The sequence below is a fragment of the Equus quagga genome, chromosome 15, assembly GCF_021613505.1.
Source record: "Equus quagga isolate Etosha38 chromosome 15, UCLA_HA_Equagga_1.0, whole genome shotgun sequence".
NCBI classification, from domain to species: Eukaryota; Metazoa; Chordata; class Mammalia; order Perissodactyla; family Equidae; genus Equus; species Equus quagga.
In genome coordinates, this window is record NC_060281.1 from 35216463 (window position 1) to 35236053 (window position 19591).

At 34.2% G+C, this 19591-nt stretch overlaps 1 protein-coding gene across 1 annotated transcript; it reads right to left on the minus strand.

Annotated features, from left to right (window-relative positions):
• Positions 1 to 6644: 6644 nt before the first annotated feature.
• On the minus strand, positions 6645 to 7583 carry LOC124225960 (olfactory receptor 14J1-like). The gene has a single exon (XM_046638694.1). The coding sequence runs from the start codon at positions 7581 to 7583 to the stop codon at positions 6645 to 6647; it is 939 nt and encodes a 312-aa protein (XP_046494650.1).
• Positions 7584 to 19591: the final 12008 nt, after the last annotated feature.

The following is a 19591-nucleotide window of genomic DNA, read 5'->3' on the forward strand; positions in this document are numbered from 1 at the left end:
AATCAAACAAAAATTCTGCAGCTGAAGAATACAATGAATGAAATGAAAAATGCTATAGAGAGTTTCAACAACAGGCTTAAGTAGGCAGAAGAAAGAATCTGTGAACTTGAAGACATATCTCTTGGTATTTTCCAGTCAGAAGAAACAGAACAGATTAGAAAGAAAAAGAGTGAAGAAAGTATATATGATTTACAGATATCATAAAGGAAACCATATTTACATTATTGGAGTTTCAGGAGAAAAGAGAGAGAAAAGGACAAAAATTATTTAAAGAATTGATGACTGAAAACTTCCCAAATCTGGGAAGAGATATAGCCATCCATGTATATGAAGATGAAAGATCCCCAAACTGATTCAGTCCAATGATAACTTCACTGAGTCACATACTAATCTAGATCTCAAAAATCAGACAAAGAGAAGTTTGAAAACAGCAAAAGAAAAAAGACTCATCAAAAACAAGGGAACCCAGATAAGACTATCAGCAGATCTCTCAGCAGAAACCTTGTTGGCCAGGAGAGTGAGAGTGCTCAAAGGAAAAATCTGTCAACTAAGACACCAACAACATAAATTGTGAGTGGAACAAGTAATGTATAGAAATTTTTTTATGAAATACAAGTTGTTATCAGCTTAACATAGACTGCTATAACAGTAAGATGTATTATGAAAGCCTCATGGTTATCACAAAACAGCAATCAATAACAGATACATAGATGATAAAGAGAAGAGAATCAAAGCATACCACTACAGAAAATTATCAATTCACAAAGAAAGACAGCAGGAAAGGAAGAAAAGAACAAAGGAACTACAAAAAAAGTAAGAAAGCAATTAACAAAACGGCAATAGTAAGTTCTAACCTATTAATAATTACTGTAAATTTCTAAATGTAAATGATTTAAATTCCTCAATTAAAAGGTATGCAGTGGCTGAATGGATAAGAAAACATGACTCAATTGCACGGAGGCTACAAGAGACTCACTTCAGCTTTTAAGACACTCATAGTTTGAAAGTGAAAGAATTGGAAAAGATATTTCATGCAAATGGAAACCAAAAGAAGTGGAGGTAGTCATACAGCAAACAGAATAGACTAAGTCAAAAGCTGTAACAAGAGACAAAGAAGATCATTACATAATCATAAAAGGGTCAATTCATAAAGAGGATACAATAATTGTAAAGATACATGCACCTAATATTGGAACACTTGCATACATTAAACAATTGTTAATAGATCTGAAGGCTAAACTAGACAGCAATGCAATAATGGTGGGGGAATCGAATACCTCACTCTTTCGACAATGGACAGATCATCCAGACAGAAAATCAATAAGGAAACAACGGACTTGAACCTACTTTAGACCAAATATACCTAAAAGTCATATACAGAATATTCCATACAATAGCAGTAGAATATATATTCTTACCAAATACACAAAAACATTATATAGAATAGATCATATGTTAGATTACAAACAAGTCTCAACAAATTTAAGAAGATTGAGTCATATCAACTATCTTTTCTCACCAATATGGTATGAAACCAGGGACCAATGAGGAGGAGAGCTGAAAAATGTACAAATACATGGAAATTAAACAATTAAATTAAACAACTTCTGAACAATGATGAGACACAGAAGAAATCAAAAGGAAATAAAAAATATCTTGAGACGAATACACAGAAATCAAATGAAAGCACAGAATATCAAAACTTATGGGATTCAGGAAAAGCAGTTCTAAGTATGAAGATTATAGCAATAAACACCCACATTAAGGAAAAAAAGACTCCAATAAACAACCTTACCTTACAACTCAGGGAATTGGAAAAGGAAGAACAAACTAAGCTCAGAGTTAGCAGAAGAAAGGAAATAATTAAAATTAGAGCAGCCATAAATAAAATAGAGGCTGGAAGGCAATAGAAAAGATCAACAAAACTCAGTTTTTTGAAAAGGTAAACAAATTAACAAATATTTAGCTAGACTAACTAAAAAAAAAGAGAGAGATGACTAAAACTAATGAAATTATAAATGAAAGAAGAGACTTTACAACTGATTCCACAGAAATAAAAGGATCATGAGAGACTACTATGAACATTTATATGCCAACAAATTAGATACATTAGAAGAAATGGATAAATACCTAAGAACAACAACTTACCAAGATTGAATCTTGAAGTAATAGAAAAATTGAACAGATCAATACTGAAAATGAGATTGAATCAGTAATTTAAAAATCTCCTAACAAATAAAAGCCTAGGATCAGATGACTTCAAAGGTGAATTCTACTGAACATTTAAAGATAATTAATACAAATCCTTCTCAAAATTCCAAAGAATTGAAGGAGAAAGAACACTTCAAGACTCATTTGTGAGACCAGCATAACGCTGATACCAAAGCCCGGCAGGACACTATAAGAAAATAAAATTATAGCCCAATGTCCCTGATAAACTGCTATAGTAAACGAGTGGGACTACATTAAACTAATGAGCTTTATTCTCCAATTTTTTCTCCACCAAGTTGCTAGAATTTCTCTTTTGGGCTCTCCTGTTCCCATAAAGATATTTTCATACATGAGTGGTTGTCAAATATGATGTTTCTATGGAGATATAAAAGCTAAAGCCTCCCATCCATCCATTTGATGAAGTCCTCTTCACTTTAATTTTTTAAGCATTTTGCTGCGCATAAGATTCTTAGTTTGACAGGTTTTTATTTTAGTAATTTGAATCTCATTCCACCGCTTTATGGTATTCATTATTTCTGCGAAGTCAGCTCTTAATTTTTTTAATTTCTCTTGCATAAAATGAGTAATTTTCCTGTTTCTACTGTCAAGATTTTCTTTTTGTCTTTAAACGTTTTTACTATCACATATCTGGGTTTGTATTTCTTTGTATTCATTCTACTTGGAATTTTTTGATGATCTCAGATGTGTAGATGAATTTTTTAAATCACATTTTAGATGTTTTGAGGTATTATTTATTTAAATATTTTTTCTTTCCCTTTCTCTTCCTCCTCTCCTTCTGCTGCTCTTATTATGTATATATGTGTTTCATCTTGTCCCACAGTTTTCTGAGGCTGATCATTTTTTCATTCTTTTTTCTTCTCTGCTGTATATACAGATTGCCTTACCTCTATCAACCTATCTTTAAGTTTGCTGATTCTTTCTTCTGCCCACTCAAATCTACTGTTGAGCATCTCTCATGAATTTTTCATTTTGTCTATGGTGTTTTTCCACTTAAGAATCTTCATTTAGTTCTTTTCTATAATTTGTGTCTGCCTGTCAACATTCTCTATTTGATGAGACATTGTCATCATACCATTTTTAATTTTATAAACATGTTTATGTTAGTTCTTTGAATATATTTATAGTAAATATTTTGAAGGTATAGTCTGTTTAAGTTCAACAACTAGGGCCACTCATAGACACTTTCTTTTGCTTGTTTTTCCTGTATATGGGTCATACTTTCCTTTTCTTTGCATGTCTCAATATTTTTTGCTGAAAATCAGATTCTAGAGCCATATTGTAGTTTCTCTGAAGACTGATCCTTTCCCCTCACCCTGGGTCTTCTTGTTGTTTGTTTTTTTTGCTTGTTTATTTGCTTACTGACTTGGCCAGACTAGTTTAGTGGTCTATTTACCACACAGTGTAAATAGAGCAAAGACTCTAACATCCCTCATAATTTTTGGCCTCCCTTTTATCTTTAAGTTTGTCTTTCTAGGATTTCCCCACTTAGGTCAGCACAGTTTAACGCTCAGTCACTGATTGGTCAGAAGTTGTGTTTAAGCCTATTAAACAAGAAAGGTTTTCACATATTTTTGTTGAATATTTTGGAAGCTTGGAAACTGTTATCCTATTCAGAGAGTTTATGAATTTGCCCTGCATTCAGTCAGGTTTAAATAACTCACAAGTTCTCTCTCTCATTATCCTTCATACTCTTTGTTGTATGCCAAGTCTTTTTGACAACCAGGGATGACTTTGATGTTAGCTAGGCTCTCTTTTACTGTCCCTTTCTCTGATCTTTCAGTACAGCTTCTGAGACGGTCTGACTTTATTGGTATCATATATGGTTGTTAACTTCCACTCTCTGATTTCTGTATTATTTTTGACAGTGCACTGGTGAATTTAAAAATATTGTGTGGTATTAAGATTTATGGTGCTCCTGGGACCCTATGGTTAACCTTCTCACTCATGTTTAATAGAAATCCTGCAATCACTGTTAGCCACAAGAATAGTATCATGTTAATAATTAATATATTAAACTCAGTGTAATAGTCAAAAACACTGAATATTATGCAAAGTTAAGCTTTTCTCCTTAACCAACCTAGGCTTATTCCAGAATGGAAATCTTCAGAGGGTGCAGGGCTCATTGTCACTTTTTCTGTATTTACCAACCTCACACTTCTGTGCCATTTCCCACACTTTCTAGGTTGCCTCTGATTCTGTCAGAGTTGAAGCTAATAGGCAGAGAATGTGACAGGTGAGAATGGTCATATTTAACTAGCAGAATGATTTTCTTTGGCATCTTTCCTCTGACCATATCAGATATTTAAAGCCAACTTTCTCTTTTGGACACATTCCTAAGCCCATTGGAGATGCCTCGACACTGAAAACCTTTTCAGTAAACTCTTTGAAATGTTGAATGTGTGTCTCTTAAGTTGGAATAAGATAATATTATCCACCATAATCACCACTCATATTCACGTTGGCCTATAGTTCTTAGCCAGCACAAAAACAAGGAAAATAAATACAAGTTTTAAAATTTGCAAGTAAGAAATAAAACTCTTTATTCACAGAAAACAATATGAAATAGAAATTCAAAATAATCTATAAAGATCTATTAGAATTTGTAAGTAAATATGGAAGGTCACTGAATATAAGGTCAATATACAAAAATCAATTGTATCTCTAAAAACTGACCACAAAATTAGACAATTAAATTTAAAAATTACAATTTATAATAACATCAAATACATAAAAATAAATCTAATGAAATATGATCAAAACCTCTACACTCAAAATTATACATCACTTTGGACAAAATTTTTAAAGAGCAGGAAGTATCCTGTTCATGAATTAGAAGATGCAATCTTTTAAAGAAGACAATTCTGTGTTATTTGTTCTATGGATTCAATGTATTTTCATCAGCATCTTAGTAGGGATTTTTTAAAAAATGAAAACCTTATTCTAAAACTTAAATAGATACGCAAAAGACCTAGAGTAGAACAGGAAATGTGAAGGAACTGTGTTTCAAAACTTACACTACTCAATATAAAAAACTACTATATAGCTACAGCAATTAATAGAGCTTGATAGAATAAGCGTGAATACATAGATCAGTTGAACAAATGGGAGACTCCCGTACATATATAGTTACCAGATTTATTACAGAGGCACCAACTGCAGTTCTTTGGGGGAAAAGTTGATTTCCAACTAATGATGCTAGTCAATTGGATATCGGTGAGTAACATGAACAATGACATTTACCTCTTTCTATCACTAAAATTATTTTCCAATGTATTATAGAACTAAACATAGAAGGTGAAACAATAAAGTTTCTAGGATAAACTATTGGTATTATTTTTAAATCAGTTGTTCTGTTTTAATTTTCAAAAATTTCTGTTTTCATTATTCTATAGTTTGGGGATGATATAACCACATGTGTGTTCATTTTACTTATACTGACTAATTTTTTTGTGCTTCTCATACCTGAATATCTGTGTCTTTATTAATTCTGGAAAAAAAACCTTAAAAGTTATTTCTCTGCATATTGCCTGTAATGATTTCCTTCAATGCATGGCCAGCAGATCTCTCTGGTACTGTTATTAGACAAATATTAAAGCATCCTTTTCTATCCTTTGTGATTCCTAATCTCTTTTTCATATTTTTAAAAATTATTTCTTTTTTCTCATTCCGTGGGAAATTCTTGCACCTATCTGGACGTTCATTAATTCTGTCTTTTCTTGTGTTTTATCTGCTGCTTATATCATCCAGTAAGTTTAAATTTCAGTCATTATATATTATATTTACATAATGTTTTTGCTTATTTTTCAAATGTACTTTTTAAAAATATTGTTTTAATTGTGTTTGCATTTCTTCTTTTATTCATTTTCTGAGTCACTGTCTGATTGTTGCATCTTTTAAACATCCCACTCATGAGTGGCAAAGATGCAGCACAAATGATATAATAAGACTTTCTCATGGTGACCATTGTGTATTACCAATTGAAACCTTGAAAGATTAGTAGAACATTAGTAGACACCTAAAGAGCTAGAGAACATTGAAATCCAGGTGGTTCTCTTAAATCCTTGGATGATATGTAATATCCAAAACTTGATAGTAACTCAGGAAAAAATGAGAAGTTTTCTTTCACCTTGATAAAAATGAGCCAGCAAGGAAAATTAAGTTAGAGTCTTCAGAATTAAGTCAATTTACACTTTTGCTATACTTGGCATTGTGGAGAGAGATTAAAATCTAATGTATTTACAAGAGGACTTTTTATATAACTCTATGTCAATGTTTTTTTTGCTCAGAGATAGCTCATTCCTATGACTTTCCCTATAATAGCTCCTTTTTGAGCTTTAATTTCTTGATTGGCTTTGTTATGTTTCTCCAGTATATTTTGATTTGTCTCCTGATAAAGAATGAATAGATGTGACTCAGCAAAAGAAGTAGGCTTTTCTTCTTTTAAAAACTTTTCTTAGAGCTGTCTTCATAGCTTTGTTTCTGAGGCTGTAGATCATAGGGTTGAGTGTTGGAGGCAGAACAGTATAAAAAACACTGAGCAAAAAGTCTAATGCAGTTGGAGAGTCAGAATGTGGCTTTAGAAATGCAAAGACACCAGTGGAGATAAACAATATGACAACAGACAGGTGTGGCATGCAAGTGGAAAAGGCCTTGGCTCTGCCTTCAGCAGATGGGATCTGCAGCACAGTAGAGAATATGTGCATGTAAGAGAGCCCAATGCAGATGAAGCAAAGAAATGCCACCAAGGACACAAAGACAATAACCCCAAGCTCACTGACATACTCGTTAGAACAAGAGAGTTTCAGGATCTGGGGGACATCACAGAAGAACTGGTGAATAATTTTGGTACCACAGAAGTGGATGGAGAAAGTAGCAGCTGTGTGCATGACTCCAGAGATGACCCCACTGATCCAGACAGCCAAGATTCCATGAATACAGGTATTAAAATTCATGATGATTTCATAGTGCAGTGGGAGGCAGATGGCCACATAGCGGTCATAGGACATCACTGTGAGCATGACCATCTCAGCACAACCACAGAGAGTGAAAGCAAAACACTGTAATATGCATTCCCAGAGGGAAATATTGCCATTGTGCATGAAAGAGTTGCAAATGTACCTTGGTACAGTCACAGAAATATAGCATAGATCTAAGAAGGAGAGATGTTTCAGGAAAAAATACATAGGTGAGTAAAGACTGTCGTCCATAGAAGTTGCAGTGATAATGAGAATATTTCCAGTTAAAGCCACTAAGTATGAGACTAAGAACAGAGAAGCACATACTATTTCTATCTCAGGCTTGGCAGAAAACCCCATGAGAAGAAATCCATTCATTGTAGTAAAATTAGCCATGAACCTTCTCAGTTTCCAAGAGGGATCCCAGCTGCAGTACAAGATAGAAATCTATAGAAATAAAACTTTTTATTATTTGACAATTTAATACACTTATTCAGTGAAGTTAAGGCATGAAGACAGGATCACCAGTTCATTATTATAAATGTAATGTAGCTTTATATACTAATAATTATGTGGAGCAACTTTAACTTTCACTCACTCACAAGGAAGACTAGGTAGATTATAAATTTTAATGCCATCCATTTCTATCAAAGGAAACAAAAAAATATATTATTTTGCAAATAGAAAATATAATGCATTAAAATTTTATATGTATTAAAATTTTCACTCAGTTCACACACACACACATATATATAAAGAAATTTTTGAGGTACCTACTCTTTTCCATTAGTTATTATGTCTATTTGTACCACCACCACAGTGGTTGTTGTCTTGCAATTTTGTAATTTTGTTTCATTCATGAGAGAACAAATTCACAATTTTTTCCCTAAGAATTCCTTGGAAAAATAAATAATAGTAAAAATACATTTTTTTTAATTGATAGTATCTTGTTTGTATGATGATATACAAATGATCATTACCCTTAACACAAAATAATATATAAATTGACCTGAAAAATACTAAGTCCCCATTACGATATGTCAAAAGGCTGGAACTTTCCTGGTATGTTTTTTAAAAGGAAATAAAATGGTTAATAAATGCCTAAAAATTATCCTTATTCTTAATTAAGTACAAATTAAAGCAACAATGAAATATAATTTCTGTACCAACCACATTAGCAGTGATTAAAAAATACAAAACTCAGGGGCTGACCCAGTGGCACAGCAGTTAAATTCTCACGTTCTGCTTCCATGGCCCCGGGGTTGGCCAGTTGGGATCCTGGGTGTGGACCTCTGCACTGCTTGTCAAGCCATGCTTTGGCAGGTGTCCCACATATAAAGTAGAGGAAGATGAGCTCAAGAGGTTAGCTCAGGGCCAGTTTCCTCAAAAAAAAAAACCAAACCAAAACAATACAATACTCAGAGATGCTGAGTGTGAAATACGAGAAAATCTTAAACATGAAGCCAGGATGGTCAAATTTGTGAATACTATCTGGAAAACAACAACTTATTCAACAAGAAACTTAAAATAGTCTGTACTTTAAATCATTAATTTTATGTTAAATATCTTAATCAAATCTTCTGAATAATGAATATTTAAAAAAACATTATGTTTATTTAGAATTAATCCAGTAGCAAAAACATTGACAAATCTTATGTTCAAATTGAGGGTTATTGAATTAATTATTTACATAATTATATTGTAGATGGCTTTGAAAATTATAGTTAGGAAGGATTTTCCATGAAATGGGATAATGATCACTATTTTAGTTTAAATAAAAGTATGATATATACACTGCATGTAAATACATTGAAAGAAGCAAAGAATAAAGAATCTAAGGAAATATAACACATGAGAAGAGTATTTATTTCTAGATGCCCTGAAGTTTTATCATCCTGACTCCCAGAGACACATAGGAAACTGAGCCCATTTTTGTTCCTCCACACAAAGTTCAGAGATGTGCCTGAAATAGATTACATAGCTGAGAGTGATGGATACTTCTGTGTTTTCTAATGCGCTGTTCAATAATATAAATTGTTTAAGTCTGAGACTGATGGAGGACACCGGGCTCTCAAGAGATAATTCCCAGCATACATCTAGTCTAGTGTATGTGAAAACTTATTCACCTTTATAGTGTGTGTATGTATGTGTGTGTGTGTGCATGCCTTAATCACAGATATTGAAGATGATACTTTATGCTTCTAGAGATTTTAATCCCACATTTACTCAGCTAGACATATTCTTTTACAACTATTAACTGACTGGGTGAGGCTTTTGGGGACTCTGGAAACTTCCATTTCTATGTTTTCTGGAAAATGTTGCTGATTTTTCTGTCATGTAACCCAACAGAGTGGACTTCATTCCATGAATATGGAAATACTCTCGATTTACCTCAAAATGTCTGTATTAGTCTTTCCATTAAATCATAGCACTACTGACATTAATTAATACAGTAGTAATATAGTGGAATTATGTGCAGTTTTTATTTTCTTTGTTATATCTTTCTGTATGTTCCTATTTTCTCTCTTGAATAGATACATCTTTATCATTTACCTACTTGAAAATAATGTGTTATGTGATATAAATATCTACTTAATTTTTATTTAATTCACGGATTACCACATCAATCTTTGATACCTTGCTTAGAAGCAGAAAAATAAAAGAAGGGAATTCGAATGTGTCATTGGTTGATAATTAGACACCATACCAAAATATTTTTCTCTTTCTGACAAGTTATCAGTGCATTCAAAGAGTAAAGTTTAGAATATCTAACCTCACTTTCTTCAGGAAGAAGGAAAAAAAAAGGCCACTTTTCTTCCTTAATGAAATAACAAATCTCCTGTAGCTTTCTACTTTGAATTTTGACCCAGAAGTTTACATTGTTTTACTTCTTTAATCTCACTGAGTATTTTTTCTCTACAACTTAGTCATTGTCTTTTAACAAAGGGGACATTCAAATTCCTATGCCTCGTGTTTTTAAGTGGATATTAGTGGTTTCTTTTAAAAACATAATGAGAAATCTCATGTGAAGAATTTAATGATTTTTTTACCATTTATTTCTAGTTATAAAATATTTTTTGTATTTCCTCAAAATATGGACCACAAGCTTTACTATTACTGATCTTTCTTGCATTTCATTTATGTCAAGATTTCTCCCTAAGAAATAAGAGACAAGAAACCTGAATGACTGATTGTGACAGGGAGCATGTTCTTACATGCTCTACACAATCTTTATGTCTTTACCATCTTTCTCTATGAAGTCTTTACTGATTCTTACTTTGTGAAATTGATGAATATGGCTATTTTGATGACATTATAATATTTTGATATATCCTCATATTTTTTCATTTTTCTACACTGTTTGAACAATTTATCTCTGATTTCTGATATGGGAAGGATCTCACATCTCTTAGAAGCAGCTCTTAGGGTCTATGAAAATAAGAATAGAAGGAATATCAAATGGTGCCCATGGTCCATTTACCCCAAATTTCTTCTTTGATGTTCTTTCCTTGCAAAAAGGAAGGAATTGCTGAGGAGATGGGAATTACGCTACACAAAATGTTTCTGAAACATAAAGAGTTTAAAACTCTCTCTCATGGAATCCTAATTTTTATTTTTAAAAAACCCATAGTTGATAACCTTTTAATTTCAGCATTTATGAGTTAAATGACACTGCCTGGTTTTATCTCACTCATTTAAATCCTATAATTCATTCATTAACCTTCCATTATTCAGTACAGTCTCCCTTTGTAGAGACCAAGGAAACTCACCAGAGCATATCTAGGAACTTCCTCTCTAAATCTGTGAAAAAGCTCTGTGTGAACGGTTACCACTTAGCAGAAGGTCCAGATCTTTGCAATTCAGCCACTTTCAGTAAAATTTGGTCTGAAGAGAGGAAAAGCAAGGCCATTTCCATTCTTCTTTGTCCTTTGGATATTAGGCTATATAGTTCCTCTGGCATGAGCAGTGTCCTTAGATGCTCTGGGTATTTAGGGCTCTTTGGAAATACCCTGGGACCAAAACTTGCAATTATATGGAGTTTTCCTGTGGAATATTTTTCTGTTGATTTGAGTTAATGATCATACCTAGTTTCTGGAATTTCTATTTGGGCTCACTGGATTAAATTATTGAAACACATTGTAATTTGTGGCTTAGAGTCAGGAAAACAACAAGAAAGGTTAACTCCATTTTTCGTTTTGTTCATTTCCAAGTAAATGCATATTTAGGGGAATCACATTCCCTCTGTGTATCACTGCAAAGCAAAAGTAACTTAGATTGCATGATTGTCATCCTTTAATTTAGATATTACTATAACTCATAGAATGTTAGAAAAGAAATTTTAGAGAACAGCTTGGTCCACATCCTATCAAAATTATAAATCTATTTCCCATTTCTGTGTCACATCATCCATCTGCTCCTTCAACATTCTGGTTATAGGACTTCAATATATCTTTAGGACACCAAATTCTGGGATTTAACAGGTGAAAGCACTTTAGGGTTTTCCCTCATATTGAGCCAAATCTTCTTCCAGTTTACTATTTCTGATCTTCATATCTGAAAGGGCAGATATAGTCTTTATTGTTTTATTATTTAATCAGAAAGGATTACTCTCTAGATGGTGGAAGACAGAGGCATGCATGGGGTGAAGGACTTGTATAAACCTATGTATGCTGTTCTTAGTTGACAATAATGTGTGCACTGACAATTAGTTGGAGGATAGCGTTGAGACTATGGCTTCCACTGAAACATTTTACATTCTATTTCTTGTGTGTTTTTTGAAACAATTGGAAAAGCACACGTTTGTGAAATGTTAGCCATTGGTAAAGATATAATTTGTGATAGTAGAATGTATGAACATTAATTGTTCTAACTTGGGTTTGATTTTGATGCTGTAAGAGTTTGTGTTTATAATAATTAAAATTTGGATATAGATCAAAACAGTGACCACACACTTGGATTTAAGAAAAAGTTTACTCTTTGATACTTCTCTACGGAGGGTGACGTTAGATTGGAATTTAGTGGTATAAGATTAGGAGCTATTTCTGTCCTTAATTGGTAATAATCTATTGATATTTATGCTTTTCTCAGATATTTTAATAATTTCTGTTAGAATGCTATTTCCTTGAAAACATGACTCAAATCTAGTTCGTATTTGTCTTACAAACACTATCTGGCATGGTGCCTTACAGGTAGTAGATCCTCTTAATTATCTGTGGAAATGAATTTAATTAAGCTCTAATATATTTTTTCTCTGGAGACAGACATACAGGAAAGTGTTTCTAATTTTTTTGTATTACTTAAATAATCTCATCAGAAATTTAGAACTTTTAGATAGTATGTCCAGGATGGAACATTTAGAGGGCATACTCTGTCTATTGCTGCATAACTATCTGAAAACTTAGTGAGTTAAAACAACAGTGTCTTATTCTCCCTCTAGTGTGTGTGGATGGGTAGTTTTTGCTTGAGGTCTCTTATTGCAGTTACAGGCAGGTACCAGCTGTGGTCACAGTCGCCTACAGACTCAGTTTAGGTGGAAATATAATATGGTTCACTTGCATGATTGACAGTTGATATTGGTTGTTGACTGAAAACTCAACTGGGCAACTGCAGCATCAGCATATGACCTTTCCCTGTGTGTTGGTTTCTCTCAGCAAGACAGTTAAGTTTCATTGATTTATTTGTCTTTTTTTGTACTACTAACTGACTGCCTTCATATGGTTTTACTATTGGCTTCATACAGTTTTACTATTTTTTAGATTGAGTCCAATCATGAAACTTTGGCAAAATTATCTTGTCTATTTATGAACATTTATTCTCCCATATAAATTTTAGAATCAGTTGACTGAATTCCCCACAAAAATCCTCTGGCATTTTCTTTAAAGTATATTGAATTCATGGTTTTATTTTTGTACAAATGACATGGTTACAATGTTCAATTATCTCATATGTAAATCATATGTAAATGTGATATATTGCTATTTTTATTGAGATTTAATTTAAATCCTTAGCTAGAATTAAAATTTTTTTGTAAGTTTTGTTCATTTTTAAAGTGAATTTTTTCTATTGTTATTATCTTTTATACCCTATTAAATATTTTGTATAATTATTACTACTGAAGATGAATATTGATTTTTACACATTGGTCTTATATTAGGCAACATTACTTAAGAATCTAATTCATTCTAATCTGCGCTTCTTGATTCCATATTGTTTTCTTTTTTTAATTAACAGACTTTATTTTTTAGAGTACTTTCAGCTATATAGAAAAATTGAGCAGAAATTATGGAGTTCCCACATAACCACTCCTCCCTCCCCACACAGCCTCCTTCACTACAAGCATCTGCATCAGTGTAGTACATTTGTTAAAATCAGTAAACCAAAATTGACACTTTATTAACCAAATTCCATAGTTTACATTATGCTTCATTCTTTGTGCTGTTTATTCTATGGGTTTGACAAATGTATAATATCATGTATTCACCATGAAAGTATCATACAGAATAGTTTCACTGCCCCCAAAATCCCCTGTGCTCCACCTCTTTATCCCTCCCTCTTCCCAAACCCATGGCAACTACTCATCTTTTTACTGTCTCCAGTTTTCCCTTTTACAGAATGTCATATAGTTGGAATCATATAGTATGTATCCTTTTCAGATTGACTTCTTTCACCTAGTAATATGCCTTTAAGCTTCTGTCATGTCTTCATGTGGCTTGATAGCTGTATTTTTTAAATTGCTGAATAATATTCCATTGTCTGGATATACCAGTTTATCCATTCACCTGTTGAAGAACATCTTGTTTGCTTCCACGTTTTGGAAGTTATGAATAAAACTGCTATAAACATCCCTGTGCAGGTTTTTGTGTGGACTGAAGTTTTCAACTCATTTAGGTAAGTCTACAGAGTTTTAAGCATGTCAATAGTGATATACAGCCATGTGTCGCTTAAGGACAAGGATACATTCTGAGAAATGTGTATTTAGTTGGTTTAGTTGTGCAAACATCGTGGAGTATACACACAAACCTAGATGGTATAGCCTACTCCCCACCTGGGCTACATGATACTAATCTTATGGAACCATTGTTGTATATGCGGTTCATCATTGACCAAAACGTCATTATGCAGTGAGTGACTGTACTCTGCATTAAAGAAGAGTTTTTCTCTTCCCTTCTACTTCTTTTACTTCCTATTTATTTTATTATTTAATTACATTGGCTGAAAACTTCAATTAGAGTAGTGGTAAACCTTTATTTTTCTTCCTAATCTTAAAGGGATATATCTAAAGTTCTTCACTGCATATGATGTTGGCTATAGTTTTGGCAGATAAGATTTTATAGATGTCATTTATTAAGTTTAGGTATGTTCTTTATATTTCTAATATCCTAAGAGCTGTTGTCATAAAAATATATTCAAATTTGTTGAATTATTTCCATGCATTTATAGAGGTAGTCATGTAATTTTTGTAATCTGCTGGAAACTGTGGTAGAATCAAGCAAAAAATAAAATAACATTGGCAAGTCATATTGATTACTCAGGCTACAGCAGAATTCCACAGATATAAAGATGAGAACACAGTAAATATTATAAAACAAGGCAGGAAAAATGCAGCATGAATAAATATTATGAGATAAAGCAATAGTTAGATTAACATCTTTAGTATTTGATATAAAAATTCTAAAATTTACTGAAAATGTTTAAAATTATTAAAGAGATAAAAGAAAAAAAACCCAAAAGAAAAGCAAAGATGGTATTTTTAAAAAAAATAAGCATGTTTGGAAAATAACTATGAAAATCTTCTAGAAATAAAACAGAGTCATTGAAATTAAAAACTCAATGAATGAGTCAAATTGATGATTGAACAAACCTAAAGAGAAAAATGGTAAAGTGGAAGTAGATCTGAGGTAAAAAATTAAAATTGAGTACTACAATATAAACAGATTGAATAAGTATATGAAAGAGAAATTTAAAAATATGTAAAATAAATTGAGAACTCCCCACTACATATGATAGGAACGAGGTCCAGAAGACAAGAACAGGGAGAATGGGCTATCACTGAAGAGATAACTGCTGTGAAAGCACACTGTAACATTTAAGAAAAGATGCTGCAGCCATAGTGTCTGGGCTTGTAGTCCATCATTCCCAATCACCATCTCAAAACTTTGGCCAAGTTACTTAAGTTGTGTGCCTCAAATTCCTCATCTGTAAGGTAAGGATAAAGGTAGTTATGATGATTAAATCTCTTAATATGTGTAAACTACTTAATGTCTGGCACCTAGAATGGACCATGTATGTTTTTGCTAGGTAAAAACAAAATGAAAATCATCAGATTGGAGTGGCACAATGAGTCTCAAGTCATTGTGACAGCTAGTCTGAAAATATAGACACTGAATGAGCCATGCCTCCTAGTATTGATGCCCTGTAGGGATACTGCCCTTTGAATCTGGGCTGGCAGTGACTTACATGACCGATGGAATGCAGCAGAAATGATGTTCTGGGGCTTCTGAGGATATGTCATAAGGAACCTTGGAACTTTTTCCTGGATCTCTTGAAATACTCATTCCTGGGATGCTCCCAAGAAACAAGAATGCATTTGTCAAATCAATGGGCATATACCATTTACCTGAGATCCTGTAAATCTGTTTCATCAATGATGCTATGTCCAACATGACCTCTGTGGTCAAGGCTATTATTTGTTTGAGCTTGGCATTGTCTGTAGTCATTATCCAGGAACTGTCTGATCTCTGCAAGTGATCTTTCAGTCTTTAGATATTTAAAGGGGACATTAATCTTGGCTACCCTTCTCAAACATTGATATGTGATAACAATATGTGATATTGTTTTTGGTTTAATAGCTTAGCCAGATGGGGCAGTTTCAAAGGCTTCCACTTGGCCTTCTCCAGTATGATAGCTCATTTGCTACTCACCAATGACATGATGAAGGAGCTTTTGTAACTTTTGGGTAGTTTAATTCCAACCATACACCTGATGGTTGGGGAATGACTATTGGGTGTGTCAGCAGTACCAGCTGACACATGTAAATTAGATTTTACCATGACTCTGTTTATTTCCTGATCTCTGTGTGGCCAGTCTAACAGGTGGGCTACGATGATGCTTTGGTTCTTGGTGTATTGATGCCAACTCAGACTATGTGTCTAATGGTGCTTGAAATATCTTGGCATTCCCCTTTTCTCAGTGCACAGTCATCTGAATAAACGAAGGTAGTTCCTTTTGGGGAAGGAATAGGGCTATATTTTCAATAAATGCTTGCCATGGTGTTGCAGGCCACTTAAACTGTGTATAAGTCCTAGTTACTCTAGATGGCAAAAGTTTGTCAAGGATGTGGCTATAAGATCTTTGGTTGAGACCTCAGAAAAATAAAAAGGAAACCTAGATTAGATTCTAAAAATGTTAAGGACAGGTCTCCTAGGCCCTCCATGATAGATAAGAAGGCCCCTAAGACTCCTAAAGACATGGCTTACAGACCCTTTCAACCAGACTAAAATATTTCTAGGAATTTTAAAATACCCTTACTCTCAGCTAAAGCCAGAGAAAAACCTGTCTCAAACAGATTTGTGGGTGTGGCATTTGTCTAACTGAGTAAACCTCAATGAGAATCATAAGACTCTAAAATATTTTTAAGAGAATTTCATTGGCATCATCATTTTCAATTTCATCATCTTGGGCTTTAGGGACAGAGTTAGAAAAATGTCCGCAGCTGGATTTCATAACTGCTATGTTACTATTATTTAACTCCAATTTTTCCCTTTTGGAATGAAATTTTTCTATTTTGGTCATCCTATATCTATCATACCATTGTGTGTTGAGTTTGTGATGGGTAGATAGCTTGACTCTTTAGTTCAAAGTTGTTCAGATTAAAAGGACCTATACTTGAGGAAGCAGACCCAAGAAGCCACATCTGTACCTTTACTTAATTTAAATGAAAAGACCTGGACATTGAGCTGATGCTGTAATGGGATAGATTTTAGCATTATTGACAGGGAGAGTAAGTGTACTTTATATGTGGGGACAATGAAAATGTTTTGTAGTTAGAGGCGGGACTGTGGTGGATTGAAGATATCCACAAATTGTTGACACTCTTTCCCTTGAGTGGTGAAGTCTATTTCTATTCTCTATGAAGCTCGGTTGGCCTGTGACTGCTTAGACCAATAGAGTATAGTAGAAGTGAATATTAATGCTGATTATGGACTTTGTCTTTGAGACAACTGACACCTTGGCCTTGGTCTGTTGCCTCCCATGTAAAGAGTCTGCCCTGAGTCTTCCATGCTGAGGAAGCCCAAGATAGCCACATGGGGAAACTGAAGAAAGAGAGAAACATAGAGAAAGAGACTTTGTCACCTCCCAGCTATTCCATGTCCAGCTGTTTAAGTCATCTCAGCTGAGGCCTCAGATCTTACTGAGCAGAGTCAACCCTTCCTTGCTAAGCCCTCCCATTTTCTCCCACAGAATAATGCAATTTACTTAAATAAGTGGTTTTAAGCCACTAAGTTTTAGAGTACTACTGTGTTATGCAGCAGTAGACACCAGAACTCCATTTGCTGTTTTTTGTTTATTTTTTTTTTTTGAGGAAGATTAGCCCTGAGCTAACTACTGCCATTCCTCCTCTTTTTGCTGAGGAAGCTTAGCCCTGAGCTAACATCCATGCCCATCTTCCTCTACTTTATACGTGGGACGCCTACCACAGCATGGTGTGCCAAGCAGTGCCATGTCCGCACCCGGGATCCGAACCTGTGAACCCCGGGCCGCCGAGAAGCGGAACGTACGAACTTGACCACTGCTCCAATGGGCTGGCCCCCACTTGTTCTATAATTCACAGCCTCTAAGCAGATTGGATTATGTAGCAAATTCTTATTGAAAGAAACGCTAGTCTGAGACAGTTCAAGGTGAATGATGCCTTCTCCACAAATACAGTCTCTCGTTAACAGAACTGGAATTGATGGATCAAAGAAGATTAAGTTGGAAAGTAGAAGAAGCACAAGAGACAAGTCCAAACAAAACTGTTTGGGTTTGCAAAAGTGAATGCAGAGCCTTTGAATAGTCAATCCAACAGTTCAAAATCACTTTCATTGTTTTGTCTAGCTGTATCTCTAAATAGTTGTAAAGCCAGCCCTCATGGTCCCGTGGTTAAAGTTCAGTGTGCTCCACTTTGGCAGCCTTGGTTTGGGGTTCCTGGGTGCAGAACCACACTGCCTGTCTGTCAGTAGCCATGCTATGGCAGCAGCTCATAAGAAGAACTAGAAAGACTTACGACTAGAATATATAACTATGTACTGGGGCTTTGGGGAGGCAAAAAAAAGAGAGGAAGATGGACAACAGATATTAGCTCAGGACAAATATTCCCCAGCAAAAAGTAAGAAAGTAAATAAATAAGTAAGTAGTTGTAAATGCTGGCACTCTACCATAATTTAAGGGCCAGCAGCCACTCCTGGGTACTTAAAAACTGAGGAATGTAGCACCCCTTACCTAGTAGCTCCAGAAACATCTCAGCAATTATGACTTCATTGCTTTCACTAACTATGAATTTGGTGCCAAGTAAGGAAAATAACCAAAATTTTAGTTATTCTTCATATTTCTCCCATATTACATCATGTTACATTATATTACAGTAAACTGATATATAGATAGAATAGGAAAACAAACAAAAAAGAAGAAATGATTTTGAAAGTCAATGTTTTTCATGACCAGAAGCTGACAGAAAATGACACACTAACGAGATAAAACATATCTTTGAGTTCTTTTGTAACCTGTCTCCACTTTTAACAACAGTTCACAGTAATCCTTGACAATTTGGCTAGTTGATTTCTAAAACATCTCTGGAAATAGAGGTTCCATAACTCTTTAGATGAACCACAGGTTATTTTATTGCTGTTCATTGGTGATTACATTGTCATTCGCTTTTTTGTTTGTTTTCTGCTGAGGAAGAGTCACCTTGAGCTAACATCTGTACCAATCTTCCTCTATTTTGTATGTGGCCACAGTGGGGCCCCTGACAAGTGGTGTAAGTTTGTGCCCAGTAACCAAATCTGGGCCACTGAAGTGGAGAGCACCAAACTTAACCATTAGGCAACTGGGGCCAGCCCCTGTCATTTGCTTTAATGTTTGTCTCCATGCTTGGAGAACAAGAAATCATGATGTATTTCTTAAAAATTCTTCTTAAATTATATTTGAGTTAACATTTACTTTTCTTTTTTTGTGTGTGAAGAAGATTGGCCCTGAGCTAACATCTGTTGCTAATCTTCCTCTTTTTGCTTGAGGAAGATTGTTACTGAGCTAACATCTATGCCAAGCTTCCTCTATTTTATGTGGGATGCCACCACAGCATGGCTTGATGAGTAGTGCTAGGTCCGGGCCTGGGTTCTGAACCTGTGAACCCTGGGCTGCTGAAGTGG

Excerpts from the sequence above, each read along its gene's own strand:
- LOC124225960 (XM_046638694.1), bottom strand. The coding sequence starts at position 7,583 with ATGGCTAATTTTACTACAATGAATGGATTTCTTCTCATGGGGTTTTCT.